Genomic DNA, 15,637 nt, shown 5'->3' with positions numbered 1-15,637 from the left:
CAGGAGTGTACTTATGTCTTTAAAGTACCACCAGTAATCCTGGTGCTGCTACCTGAGCCCCCTACACACTCATCTACCTGCTGATTTCACACACCAAATGTTTTCTGTGCATACCCACATATAATTGACACTTTGTTGTCCTTTCTATACAGCCACTGTAAGAGCCCTTTCACACCAGGCTGCCCATAGCGTCGGCGGTAAAACGCCGCTATTTATAGCGGCATTTTACCGTCGGATTAGCGGCGCATTTCGGCCGCTAGCAGGTCGCTTTTACCCCCGCTAGCGGCCGAGAAATGGTTAAAACCGCCCGCAATGCGCCGCAATAGCAGCGTTTTGCCGGGGGTATGCCAGCGCTGCCCCATTGATTTCAATGGGGAGCAGCGGTGGAGGAGCGGTAAACACACCGCTCCAAAAAAGCTGCTGGCAGGACTTTTTTTTTCCCGTCCTGCCAGCGCAGCGCTCCGGTGTGAAAGCCCTCGGGCTTTCACACTGGAGACAATGCTGCAGCTGTTTGAGGGTGGATTGCAGGTGCTATTTTTAACGCTATAGCGCCTGCAAAACGCCAGGACAAATCAGGACACCACACACCTTTTTTTGTTTTTTGTTTTGTTTTTTAAAGTAGAACTATGGCTTCACATTAAAAATGTGTTGCAGTAATTGAGTAAAAGGCCTCATTCACAGTGGACGTAAAAGAGCCAGTAGTGTTCGCTGTAGAAAGCTGTAGAATTTTTTTTTTTTTTTTTAGAGAGTTTTTCAGTGTTTTTGCGTTTTTCAGTGTTTTTGTTTTGTTTTTGTTTTTTTCTTTTCTTTTAAACAAAATGATACTCCCCACAAAAGCTTATGGCTCAAAAATGCTAATCGCTGAATAGCCACATTTTTTGGTGTTTTTAAGCTTTTTTTTTTTTTTTTTTCTGGGGGTTTTTTCCAACCAGAAAATGCCCCTCCCAAAAACTGCTGATTTGACAGCCTATGTGTGCTTGGACACATAGGATAACATCCTGGGGAGTTTATTGGCTGCAGAAAAAAACATCTGAAGCCAAAAACAGAAGCTGTAAAAGCATCCAGGGTGCATGAGGCCTAAAACTTTTTTTCTCTGAAGTCCCACAAATACCTGTTGAGGCTTTTGCTGAAGTCCTCCTAATGCAGCTTATTTTAATGGTGTGGTGATGATGCTGCACTGCTCCTGAAATCAGAGCAGTGTTGCCACTCTTATATAGGATTTGCCTGCTTGCACCACAGTGAGATTAACCACTTCCATACCTGGCCAATTCTGGCATTTCTCTCATACATGTAAAAATCATTTTATTTGCTACAAAATTACTTAGAACCCCCAAACTTTATATACATTTTTTTTTTCTATGCAGAGACTGTGTGTGTGTGCATGTATATGTGTATGTGTGTATGTATGTATGTGTGTGTGTGTATATGTATATATATATATATATATTGTGCAGCAATTTTTCAAAAGCGTTGCTTTTATAAAAAAAAAAAAAATATGAATTAATAGAAAACAAAACACAATATTTACCCCAATTTTTTTTTTTTTGCATAATGTGAAAGATGTTGCGCCACGTAAATGGATACCTAAGATTTCACACTTTAAAATTGCAAACATTCGGGTAATGGTGCCAAACTTCGGTTCTTCACCACTTAAAGACCGAGCCTCTTTCTGAGATTTGGTGTTTACAGTTAAATACATTATTTTTTTTGCTAGAAAATTACTTGGAACCCCCAAACATTTATATATATTTTTTATAACACCCTAGAGAATAAAATTCCGGTCGTTGCAATACTTTCTGTCACACCGTATTTGCGCAGCGGTCTTTTTTTCTTAAGCGCACTTTTTTTGGAAAACACGCACTTTTGTCTTATTTTTTAAATTAAAAAAAAAAAAAAAACAGTAAAGTTAGTCCAATTTTTTTATATTGTGAAAGAGTAAATTGATACCCAACATGTCACGCTTCAAAATTGCAGCCACTCGTGGAATGGCAACAAACTTTTACCCTTAAAAATCTCCATAGGCAACGTTTAAAAAATTCTACTGGTTGCATGTTTTGAGTTACAGAGGAGGTCTAGGGCTAGAATTGTTGCTTTCACTCTAAAAAAGCATGACAGGACCTCTTAAATATGAGCTCTGGGGTCAAAAAGGCCTCAGAGCTCATATTTACGCAAAAATGCAATAAACAAAAAGAAAAAACATTAAATGTCATTTAAAAATAAAAAATAATAGTCTCTTTAAGAGCTATGGGCGGAAGTGACATTTTTGACGTCGCTTTCACCCTGCAATGGTATGGAGAAGGATGGGGGCCATCTTCCCCTCACTCGTCTCCATACCAAGCCAGGGAGAGGACCCAATCACTCTCCCGCCCCTCTCACGTCGCCCATAAAAGTGATCTTGCGGCGAGTCCAAAGCAGAGACCACTTTTATCTGAAACCGGACCGCTCACTGAAGAAGCGCATACCGGGGTTATGGTAGCTAGCTGCTGCCATAACGATATCCCTCTTCAAAGTGCCAATGTATAACGGCGTGAGCCGGTCCGGAAGTAGTTAAAAATCTTCATAGGCTACGCTTTAAATTTTTTTTACAGGTTACCAGTTTAGAGTTACAGAGGAGGTCTAGTGCTAGAATTGCTCTCGCTCTAAGGACGTCCTATGACGGCCTGTGGGTGGGAAGTAGTTAATGTTGCAGGCGGTGTGCCTATAACTATTGTCACTGCTGATTCCAAGGCCTTTAGCTTGTCAGTCAGCACTTGACCACACCTGGACCTGCCCGCTGCCTTCTGAATTGACAGCACTGTTTCTGTTACTTAAACCCTCCTACTGTAGGCTGCATTGTCTGGGATGGGGAACATGTAGAACACAAATGAAGGAAAGGAAGCTTATTTGAGGCTTGGGCATCACATAACTGGATTTGGTGTTTGTTTAGACTGTCGCACAGGAGCCATTAGGACCCCTTTAGGTCCCATTCACACCTGTGTTTTGTAGCTTGAAACCTGAAGCTACAAAGCACTTGAGGGGGAAAAAATTCTCTATGGAGATGGTTCACATCTCCACTCCAAAACGCTGTGTGTCTTCTGGGAGTGGAGATCAGTGATCCAGTGTTATGGTGTATGCCTGCACTGACCAGTTTCTGTTATCACTCCATGGCAGTCATCAGGGACCCGGGAGGACCCACCCCTGGACAGCCAGTATGAAGTGTCCATGTCCTCCCGGCAATAACGTTTGGATCCAAAGATGGGCCCTCCCACTTTGCAGTGATACAGAGAGAAAACTCACGACCCAACACATCACATGACCACACATTTAAAGTGGTTGTAAACCCTTTCATATATCCAGTGAAGTGACTGGCCCCAGATGATACACAGAGATGAAACAATTCCTGTTTCAGTCATGCCTGTTTATCTATAGCCATCTGTCCCCTATATCTATTTGAGATGCAGAATTTACTCAGGATCTCTTGGCTCTGAAAGCAAGGGGCGTGGAGCTGCAGTTAAACTCCGCAGAGCTCAGTGAGGAGAGCTCTGAGAGCTGATTGGAGGGAAGGGCCACACCCACCTTCACCACAAGAACATAGCTGAGGCTGTCAATCTGCTGGAGCTCCCTCGTCGCCATTTTTCTCTTGGTGTCAGGAGAACTTGTCATAAGTGATTCTTGCTGATAGTGCCCCTATTTGAGACAAATGCACACAGCATATTTCATGTCTGAGTTTTACAACCACTTTAAGTATATTTTTGTTTAGAATTATTCAAAACCGACATGGTAGTTAAGAGCATAAGGGGGGTAGATTTGATGCCTGGATATCATCTTTAAATTGATTTATTTTGCAATAGGGACGTGTGAATTTTAAGTAGACCTATATACTTGGATTGCTGAGAATGACAACTTATCTTGAAAGCTTAGAAAAGGATGTAAATTTGAAGGGGGTTTCCATGTTATTAATTTACTGGGACTCATGCCAAAGTGCAGATTAGCATTGTAGTGGGAAGTAAAAAAATAAAATCTATATATCTCTATAGATCTATATCTATACATATTTGATGCTGCTCTGTTAGTTTTATGACATAACAGTAGACCTAGCCTAATAGTGTAATTGTTGTAACATGTTTCCCCAATAAAATTCTTCAGCTTGCTCCACTAGACATATGGTACTTTTACTTGCCAGATCGAAGTGCTCGGATATATCTTGGTGTTGATCTAGAAGGTGTGTATGTACTTTGTTTTTCTGTTTTTATAGGATCCTTCTCCAACCTGTGGCTCTCCAGTAGTACAACTGTCAGCATATGCTGTAACCGCATTTTTTGAGGGGGCTTCATTTTAGTGACTCAAATGCAGTATGCTTTACAGCGAGAGGCTTTGACTCCTATTTGAGTTGCTTTTGTGTCTCTCTTAGCAGCTCAATTTAAATCAAGCTGCCTCTGACCTGCTTTTATGAACTTCTTCTCATTGACATGAACTGTAGATCAGGAACAAGACCTTATACGCATGTTTATCCTGTAGTTCTAAGGAGGTACTGGTTGGAGATTGCTGGAAATATGGAAAATAGACAGAAAAGAGACAGCTGCATTTACCTAAAATGTTTTAGGTTTTATATGTTAAAGGATCTGTACTTCTATGCAGCAAGTTTTAAAATCAATGCACCTCTGCCTGAGTTCTCTGGCAGATGCCCATTCTCTGCTGCAACAGCAGTATATCTTGGTCAGGAATATACTCTCAGCCTGATGGCCGAAAAATAAAAGATCAGCTGAGATTAGAATAATTAATGGGCAGGCTGATCGATCAACTTGGGTACAACCAGCCTGCAGGTTTCTCTCTTGCGATTTTTAATTTAAAACATTTTTTTTTTTTGCTAATGACCGCTATAGCCTCTAGCGATAATCACTGTCTTCTCCTGGCGAGGGCGCCTTCTCCCACCCCCCTGCCGGGAGCAGACAATTGCTCGGCAGGAGGGATTCTCCTGTCAGCGCTGTCCGTATTGATGGGGGAAGTGTGTAAATTTCTTCCTGCAACCCATGGTTGCAGGAAAGAAATTTGCACTGTGTATGGCCTGGTCATATTGAAAGGTGTGTGTGTGTGTGTGTGGGGGTGTGGGTGTGGGAGGTGTGGTGTGTTTTGTTTTTTTTAAAAGTCGGTCTGGATTTAAACTGTCTGTTCAGTTCTACCTTGTCATACACATGAGATGCGGACTAAGTGAGAATCTGATTGTTGTGGACAACCTCTTGAAACACATGGCGGAAAAAAGTCCATTGTATTACTTGTCAGAAAATTAATTCTAAAGGTAGATATTTTTGCAGAAGAAGAATCTGCTGGCGCGTATAATTGCATATACAGCCTTCGTGGAGCAATATATAGACTAGTCTTCACTATTTTTTTTGTTTTTCCTTCATACTTGTATTCCTGCAAATCCTGATGCTGACTACAACATTTCATTATAATATCATGACAGTTGTTAATATATTGGTTCATTTTGCTGTTGACTTCCTTTAATATTTCTCCTTTTGTTTTAAGCTCTCCAGGCTTCTTTTTAAACAGACTTGAAGTAATACTCTTTGTGTTTATCTGATAATGGCTGCTTTCCTGTGACCAAATCCCCTTTTCCTTCCTCTGTTTGACCTGCCAGACTCCACTGGGAGTTTCGTATAATATCTTGGATAGACGCTGGGCCAAACATTTTCCAGTTGAGGAGTATCTTTCAAATTATATATTTTGAGGAATAAATCTGACATTTTCATACCAGATAATGTGTGCAGGCTTGGCAAGAGAACAAGACATGCTAGACGTATCTTAAAGGGGTTGTAAAGGCTCGTGTTTTTTCACCTTAATGCATCCTATGCATTAAGGTGAAAAAACACCTTGCAGTCACCGGCCCCCTAGCCCCCCGTTTTACTTACCCGAGCTCTGAATTTCTGTTGGCGCGTCCCTGCCGCCCCTCTCTCCACTGGTTCCCAGCTCTTGATTGGATAGATTGATAGCAGTGCAGCCATTGGCTCCCGCTGCTGTCAATCAAATCCAATGATGCGGGGGCAGTGCCGAGTCTGGCATTCATGTCTGTGGACTCAAATGCTGGACTCAGGAGCACGCCCGCAAGGTAACCCCCTCGGGAGAGCGCTTCTCCAAGGGGGTTATCTAATGCAGGGAGGAGCCGCAGGTGCCGCCTAGGCACTCCAGAAATGGATGTTCGGGGCCACTCTGTGCAAAACGAGCTGCACAGTGGAGGTAAGTATGACATGTTTGTTATTTAAAAAAAATTAAACTATCCTTTTAGTGTCACTTTAAGGAAACAGGATGCTAATTTTAAATGTGTGAATTGGTATATCCAAATTCATTTGGACGTTAGCTTGACATAGATGGTAATTTTTCTTTACAAATGGAAATAAACTTGTTACTAATCCACTTTCTTTGATTCAAAACAAAGGTTAATACGAATGGTTTAGAAGATGTGAAGTATGTGCAGTATGCTGCACCTAGTTCAGTCATGTTCTTCCCTCGCAGCTTCAGAGCCGCACCATTCATACAACAAAATTTTGTATTTAGAGTTTGACGGAGCATCCAGCACCCAGCTTGGGTGCCTCCGTCAAGATACAGCTTCCTCCAGTTTGTAGCCAGGAACCAGGTATTATAGCTGAGCACCCAAGAACTAGACGACACTTGCTTAGGTGCAAACTTTAACTCACTTCACTAAAAATTCACACAATATATAGCACACAAGATCAGGTAGAGCCTGACCACGTTATCCTAAGCAATTGGCACATCTAAGGAACAGCCAACATAAACCGTGTGCTAATTCACATCTAGCTACTAATAGCTGACAGTGATCTAATTAACATGAACTAATTAACTACTAGTCACCTAGGCAAGCCTAGGTGCCCAGGTCGTCCTGCAACCAGCCCAAAACCCTGGATACACAAAATACATTACACATTATCATAAGCAATAAACCTCCCATAATGGTTCGATAACGAGGTAAAGTGAACACAATATTAATCACGAGAGATGAGAAATAATAGATGTCTCAACAATGGGAAGTTGCACATAGGAGGCACACAACGGGGAAATGATACCTTGAGAGAAAAACACCTTAGTAAATAGATAGCATGAGACCACAGCATCTCGTTGGGTTGAGCTGATTATATTAAAATCTGCTCTTAGGCATCATTCCCCCGAGGTGGATCTGCTGCCACGGAGTCCGCCTCTGTCCACCAGCTCAGCGGGAGATCTCTCCGTTGATCTCTGCTGAGCCGGCGCATGACAGATCCCTCTCTGCTCACTGAGCGGGGAGGGGCTTGTCGAGCACTGCTGGTTGCTATAGAGAGATCGGACGAAAACGGACAGCATGTCCGTTTTCATCAGATCTCATCCGATCCGCCAGGGACGGATGCTAATGTAGGGCCATCTATCTGGTTTTAGCGGATTGGACCGGGTCGGATGTCAGCAGACGTGTCACCACTGACATCCGTTGCTCCATAGGCTAACATGGAGCGCCCGTTCAGGTCCGCCGACAAAACTCACAGGCGGACTTGAACGGTCCGACAGTGTGAAAGGGGCCTTAGTCTCACAGTCTAAAGTAGTCATTGTTAGTTTGGGCACAAAGGCCCCAATTCTGTATCCTGGTTCTAGATTCCCAGAGTCTGTTTCTGGGAAACAATTCTGAGGGCGAGGCAAGGCTGGCCATTTTCCTATTGCGGCGAGCGCGAGAGGGAATTCCCCTCTGGGGGCATACCAGGCCCTTAGGTCTGGTATAGATTTTAAGGGGAACCCCCTACGCCGATAAACGACGTGGGGGGTCCCCCCCAAAATCCATACCAGACCCTTATCCGAGCACGCAGCCTGGCCGGTCAGGAAGGGGGGTGGGGACGAGCGCGCGCACCCCCCCCCCCCCCCGAGCCTTACCAGGCCGCATGCCCTCAACATGGGGGGTGGGTGCTTTGGGGGAGGGGGCGCCCTGCGCCCCCCCCACCCCAAAGCACCTTGTCCCCATGTTGATGAGGACAAGGGCCTCTTCCCGACAACCCTGGCCGTTGGTTGTCGGGGTCTGCGGGCGGGGGGCTTATCGGAATCCGGGAGCCTCCTTTAATAAGGGGGCCCCCAGATCCCGGCCCCCCACCCAATGTGACTGAGTATGGGACACATGGTACCCCTACCCATTCACCTAGGGAAAAAGTGTCAATTAAAAAAAAAACACACTACACAGGTTTTAAAAGTGATTTATTAGGCAGCTACAGGGGTCTTCCAACTTCGGGGGTCTCTCAGGCCTCTTCTCCCTCTCTCCGGTGTCGTCTCCGCGCTCTCTGGTTCTTCTCCGGTGCCTTCTTCCTTCTGCCGGGCTCCTCCGCTATCTTCTGCTCCTTTGCCGCTCTTTTGCTAGTGGAGGAGCCTGGACATCTGGATCGTGTTCTTCCTTCTTCTCTTCCAGAGATGTTGACACGACGCGCTCTCCGGCTGTAATGCTGTCTGTGCGCTCTGCTATGACTTATATAGGCGGTGACCCCGCCCCCCTATGACATCACAGTCCCGGGGCATGCTGGGACCGTGAGGTCATAAGGGGGCGTGGTCATAGGATGACATGACCACGCCCCCTTATGACCTCACAGTCCCAGCATGCCCCGGGACTGTGATGTCATAGGGGGCGGGGTCACCGTCTATATAAGTCATAGCAGAGCGCACAGACAGCATTACAGCCGGAGAGAGCGTCGTGTCAACATCTCTGGAAGAGAAGAGGGAAGAAGACAATCCAGATGTCTGGGCCACCGCTAGCAAAAGAGCGGAAGAAGATAGTGGAGGAGCTGGCAGAAGATCCAGATGCCAGAGAGACCCCCGGAGTTGGAAGAAGACCCCCGAAGTGGGAAGAAGACCCCCAGAGCTGCCTAATTACTTTAAAAACCTGTGTACTGTGTTTTTTTATTGACACTTTTTTTTCCTAGGTGAATGGGTAGGGGTACGATGGGGGCCGGGATCTGGGGGCCACCTTATTAAAGGGGGCTCCCGGATTCCGATAAGCCCCTTGCCCACGGACCCCGACAACCAACGGCCAGGGTTGTCGAAAAGAGGCCCTTGTCCTCATCATTATGGGGACAAGGTGCTTTGGGGAGGGGCGCAGGGCCCCCCTCCCCCAAAGCACCCACCCCCCCATGTTGAGGGCATGCGGCCTGGTACGGCTCAGGAGGGGGGGGGGCGCTCGCTCGTCCCCACCCCCTTTCCTGACTGGCCGGGCTGCGTGCTCGGATAAGGGTCTTGTATGGATTTTGGGGGAACCCCCACACTGTTTTTTTTTGGCGTAGGGGGTTCCCCTTAAAATCCATACCAGAATTAAGGGCCTGGTATGCTCCTGGAGGGGAACCCATGTCGGTTTTTTATTTAAAATTTGGCGTGGAGTTCCCCCTCAAGATTCATACAAACACAGTGCCTGTGTGCGGGCATCCAAGTCGGATCCCTGCACCAGTGTGAACCCGGCTCGCAAGGTGTCAATCTCGCCAATAAAAGTGGCGAGATTAACACAATATCAGACAACAATACAGAAGTTGACCAAAGGGTGGTGGTGTTAAAGAGCTGAAAAACCACGTGATTTGGTGAAAGTTGGCTGGAAAAGTCCTGTCGTCTGTATGCAAGACAAACTTCTGGCCAACGACCTTTGTACAAAAATCCAAGGGAAAGTTTGTACAAAGTCCTATTGTGTGTATGGGGCTTTAAGCTTACCACCTGTTGGCTAGGTGTCTCATCACAAAGTGGAAGCAAAAGAATGTTACATCACTTCTGCTTTTAACATGAAACATGTTGTGTGTATGTACAGTGGATATAAAAAGTCTACACACCCCTGTTAGGTTTCTGTGATGTAAAAAAATGAGACAAAGATAAATCATTTCAGAACTTTTTCCACCTTTTTAATGTGACCTATAAACTGTACATCTCCATTGAACATCAAACTGAAATCTTTTAGATGGAGGGGAGTAAAAATAAAAAAATAAAATAATATGGTTTCATAAGTGTGCAAACCCTTAAACTAATACTTTTGTTGAACTACCTTTTTATTTATTTTTACAGCACTCAGTCTTTTTGGGTATGAGTCTGTCAGCATGGCACATCTTGACTTGGCAATATTTGCCCAGTCTTCGTTTGCAAAAACACTCCAAATCTGTCAGATTGCGAGGGCATCTCCTGTGCATAGCCCTCTTCAGATCACCCCACAGATTTTCAATTGGATTCAGGTCTGGTCTCCGACTGGGCCATTCCAAAACTTTAATCTTCTTCTGGTGAAGCCATTCCTTTGTTAATTTGGATGTATGCTTTCGGTCGTTGTCATGCTGAAAGATGAAGTTCCTCTTCATGTTCAGCTTTCTAGCAGAAGCCTGAAGGTTTTGTGCCAATATTGATTGGTATTTTGGAACTGTTCATAATTCTCTCTACCTTGAATAAGGCCCCTGTTCCAGTTGAAGAAAAACAGCCCCAAAGCATGATGTTTCCACCACCATGCTTCACTGTGGGTATGGTGTTCTTCTGGTGAACCATGGAATGATCCAACAATGTTTTTTCCATCATAGATATGATGAGCTGGTGCATAATCTAAAAAAGCCTAAAATTCAGTTGGGTAACAAGTGTAAAAACCAATGATGTAATGGACAGAGAAAAGTTATTCAACGTTACCACAGGTGACCTCAGATGGGGAAGAGACAGACATCCGGAGGGCTCGCTGGTGGCACATGGGGAGCACCAATGCCCATGTTTAAGAGGATATAAATCCAGTCCCAAGGAGCCAAAAGGCTATGGTAGATAGTGATATAGCCGGGTCCAAGATGGATGAAACCGCTACGAGCGGGAGGACAGAGGGCCATGTATGTCCAGACTGAGAAGGTGTAAGGTTGCCTGGATGTCGCCAAGACACTGGACTCAGTGGGTCAGACTTCTCGATGGTGACTCCACAATTGAGGGGAACCAGAGGAGCTGAGCAGAGCCAAGAGCAACCATTGCACCTGGATTGACACCAGTGCTGTGCCGGAGACATAGGAGAGGGTGTCTGTGGTCAGCTTGTGGAATGCAAGCTGTGCAGTTGCTGTGACTTACATGTTTCATGCGCTTTGTCAGTCACCTGACGGTCCCACAGTCTTGGGACTGGATTTCTATCCTCTTCGACATGGGCATTGGCGCCCCCCATGTGATACCAGTGAGCCCTCCGGATGTCTGTTCACCCCTCTTCCCCCATCTGAGGTCACCTGTGGTAACGTTGAATAACTTTTATCTGTCCATTTACATCATTGTTTTTACATCTGTTTCCCAGCTGAATTTTAGACTTTTTTTTTTTTTTTTTTTTTAGATTTTGCACCAGCTCATCATATCTACTATGATGGAATAAACATTGTTGGATGATCATTCCATGGTTACTAATGCCTGTGTTTATGACCACCACACTTCGGATCTTGCTTATAGAGCACTGCTTATAGTTCCTTATGTTTTTGGTTGTAACATGACAAAAGGGTATGAATACTTTTTTCAAGGCACTGTATATGTCTATTTAATGTTTTTGCTACCATCTATCTACCAAGGTTATGAGAGACTAAGTGCCCCCAATAATATAGATTTAGCAGTTGTATATACTGCTTTCCTTTTTTTTCATATTTTTTTTTTTTTTTTTTGTCTACTTCCATCATTTGAAGATCATTTACTACTCAATTAACTGCAATTGACTGAGTACTACCTAATTACATCTGTGTCAGAATTCCCATTGTTTAGCTCATGAATGCATACTGCCTTTCTTTACACTAATATCCTTTCTAGGAAATGCCAATTATATGTGTCCCTAGGCTCCAATCTTTTGACACTGAACTGATGACTTCTCTCTTTGCTTTGTTCTCAAAGATGCCAGGATAGAAGAGTTTGTCTATGAGAAGCTTGAGAGAAAAGCTCCAAGTCGCTTGAATAATCAGGAGCAGCTGGCCCAGTACTTGATTGATGCAGGGAACGACTTTGGTCCAGGAACGGCATACGGTGAGTATGTGTGATGGCATTCAATGAAGGTTGCACAGCTGGAATAAAGAGTTGAGTTCCACACAACATATGCTATAAGATTGTCAGCTGTGATGCACTTTCATTAGTAAAATCCACATCTTTCCATTTAGCTAATTATAGTTGTGTTTATCATTCTGGTGTGATGAGTAACTGTGGTTTTCTTGCTTGTCACATTTGATGCTGTATTGCAGTATAACTTGCTGTCTAATGTCTTCTCTTTATTGATTGTTTTGTAAAAGCTTCATGATGAATATTTATGGCCGCTTGATTCTTTGTTGGAAGACTTCCACCTCGATTGGTCTATTTACATCAGCAAGCAGATTTAAATGCATACATGCATACATACATACATAGTCCTTTGGCATCACAACAAAATATTACATAATTATGTTAAAGCATGGAGACCTGAAATCTGCTTTAAAGCGTTTTTCCACTTAAATAAAAGTCTACTTGTGCTGAAGTAGCTGATGACTTTTCATCAGCCACAGCAGGTTTATCAACCTTCTCTTACTGGAATCATGTACAGAGAGAAATATGTTGGCTACCATTGCTGACCATTTTTCTAATGATGCCTAAATGACATGCTAAGCCTTGAAATTCACTATTTTGTGTCACTGACCTGGCCCAATGCAGTGAAGTGTGAACTAATCTGGATACTTGTTCTGTTTTATGACTTGGTGAAATACTAAAGTCATTAGATCAGAATGACAGCCAGACAACTAAGAAAACTGCTGAGAGCAGCATGCAAGCTACCTTAGTTGAATTGGTAATGTCCGTTCCCTGGGCCTCAGTAATTTGAGCAACTGACCTACAGTTAGGTATATATATTTTGACACAGACACAGCTTTAGTTTTTTCTCAGGTATTTACCAAAACCTGTTCAAACTATAGTTATATAATGGATAAGTGCAAAAGATAAATGTAGCACTAAATAATGTCATTGTGAATTAATAAAAATGTGTTAATGTGTGTGTATATAAGCATCCAGAACACCTCAATCACAGAGGCAGAATGGATACAAAAAATGGTGAAAAATACATAAATAATATTTTACAACAAAGTGTACCCCCAAAGTGCTATGGAGTGATAACAATAAAAAGGCTAAAAGTCCACATGTGAAGTGTCCAATAATGGGGGTGGGGGGGACTGACTATCTCTTCAATCTTCAACCAAAGTAGAAAATACACCACAGAATAGGAGAAAACATTCAGATTGGAGGATGGGTACTCTTACTGGATCAGTTTGACGCACATACCGTACAGCAGTGCGTCTAAAAGGCTTTGGGATACTGGATCCCCAGTGATTGGATGGTGTCAAAACTGGACGGTATCCTGTAGGCCGCAGACTCCAATTCGCACGAAGTTGGGAGATGGTTCCAAACGGAGGTTCCAAAATTATCGGCCGCTGTACCGTTCCAAACAGGCAGGTGGTCAAGAGATGGTCATTAGTGTTCAAACATGGGGAGAAAAGAAAAAAGGGAGCTCCACATGGTGTAGGTCAACCAAGATGTTTTTATTGAAGGTAAAAGATATAAAAAAGTGATCACAGAAATATAAAATGGCAATGTGGGAAGCAGGAGGCGCTGGACCAACGCGTTTCGACTAACAAGTCTGCAATATACACATTTACACATTTTTATTAATTCACGTTGACATTATTTAGCGCTATATTTAACTTTTACGTTTCTCCTCAGACTTTGTTTGTGTGTTAACAGCTTTTTGTTTATGATTATTTGGGTTTAGCGCAGTATTTTCACCCCTTATGGATAGGGGCTGAAAGTGCTCGCTCTCTGGTTTAATTTGAGGGTATCAAAAGCCCAAGTGGGGCAAAAAAGTATTTAGTCAGCCACCAATTGTACAAGTTCTCCCACTTAAAAAGATGAGAGCGGCCTTTAATTGTCATCATAGGTATACCTCAACTATGAGAGACAAAATGTGGAAACAAATCCAGACAATCGCATTGTCTGATTTTTGAAAGAATTTACTTGCAAATTATGGTGGAAAATAAGTATTTGGTCACCTACAAACAAGCAAGATTTCTGTCTCTCACAGACCTGCATCTTCTCTTTAAGAGGCTCCTCTGTCCTCCACTCATTAGCTGTATTAATTGCACCTGTTTGAACTTGTTATCAGTATAAAAGACACCTGTCCACAACCTCAAACAGTCATACTCCAAACTCCACTATGGTGAAGACCAAAGAGCTGTCGAAGAACACCAGAAACAAAATTGTAGACCCTGCACCAGGCTGGGAAGACTGAATCTGCAATAGGTAAGCAGCTTGGTGTGAAGAAATCAACTGTGGGAGCAATAATTAGAAAATGGAAGACCTACAAGACCACTGATAATCTCCCTTGATCTGGGGCTCCACGCAAGATCTCACCCCCTGGGGTCAAAATGATCACAAGAACAGTGAGCAAAAATCCCAGAACCACACGGGGGGACCTAGTGAATGACCTGCAGAGAGCTGGGACCAACGTAACAAAGGCTACCATCAGTAACACACTACGCTGCCAGGGACTCAGATCCTGCAGTGCCAGACATGTCCCCCTGCTTAAGCCAGTACATGTCCAGGCCCATCTGAGGTTTGCTAGAGAGCATTTGGATGATCCAGAAGAGGATTGGGAGAATGTCATATGGTCAGATGAAACCACAAAGTAGAACTGTTTGGTAGAAACACAACTCGTCCTGTTTGGAGGAGAGAGAATGCTGAGTTGCAACCAAAGAACACCATACCTACTGGGAAGCATGGGGTGGTAACATCGTGCTTTGGGGCTGTTTCTCTGCAAAGGGAACAGGACGACTGATCCGTGTACATGAAAGAATGAATGGGGCCATGTATCGTGAAATTTTGATTGCAAACCTACTCCCATCAGCAAGGGCATTGAAGATGAAACATGGCTGTGTCTTTCAGCATGACAATGATCCCAAACACACTGCCCGGGCAACGAAGTAGTGGCTTCGTAAGAAGCATTTCAAGGTCCTGGAGTGGCCTAGCTAGTCTCCAGATCTCAATCCCATAGAAAACCTTTGGAGGGAGTTGGGAGGGAGTTGAAAGTCGTTGCCCAGCGACAGCCCCAAAACATCACTGCTCTAGAGGAGATCTGCATGGAGGAATGGGCCAACATACCAGTAACAGTCAGTGTGTGACAACAAAGACTCCTTCAAAGGAGTCCACTTAGAGCAAAACTTCACCCAAAAGGGGAAGTTTCACTCTTCTTCCTCCCTCCATCCATACCAGGTACCTACTTTTGACAGGTGATCCGAGCGTAAGGTTCTGCCGGCGCCAGGAACCTGAAGGCTAGTGAAGAACTAGTCACTATGTGGATGGCGCTTGATCTCTGGACAGGTAAGTGCCCTGTTATATAAAGTGTTATTAAAAGTCAGCAGCTAGGATTTGTATCTGCTGACTTTTTTACATTTTTTTTTTTTCCCCATACTAAAAAAACTCTTTAAATCTTTAAAATTTAGTTTGTAGTTGCAGAGAAAGGAAATTTGCAGAGAAGACAGCATTTTCACTTGCATATACAACAGTAAGATTAAACAATATACTGTTGGTCATGTCTAGCTATAGTAATATAACATCATCATGTCTGACTAACTGATCAATAATCGTTGACAACTGTTTTTATTTTTGATTATTTTCG

At 43.7% G+C, this 15,637-nt stretch overlaps 1 protein-coding gene across 3 annotated transcripts in view; it reads left to right on the top strand.

Annotated features, from left to right (window-relative positions):
- SH3GLB1 (SH3 domain containing GRB2 like, endophilin B1) overlaps nt 1–15,637 on the top strand; it is a 130,267-nt gene that overhangs the window by 34,407 nt on the left and 80,223 nt on the right. For all 3 annotated transcript variants that reach the window (XM_073593196.1, XM_073593197.1, XM_073593198.1), the window contains exon 3: nt 11,845–11,973. In XM_073593196.1, coding sequence (XP_073449297.1) covers nt 11,845–11,973 — 129 coding nt within the window. The remainder of the gene's footprint in view (nt 1–11,844; nt 11,974–15,637) is intronic.

This window comes from Aquarana catesbeiana, linkage group LG07 (genome assembly GCF_042186555.1).
Source record: "Aquarana catesbeiana isolate 2022-GZ linkage group LG07, ASM4218655v1, whole genome shotgun sequence".
Classification (NCBI taxonomy): Eukaryota; Metazoa; Chordata; class Amphibia; order Anura; family Ranidae; genus Aquarana; species Aquarana catesbeiana.
Note: the sequence above shows the minus strand (reverse complement) of the source record. Positions and strands in the feature narration are given on the sequence as shown.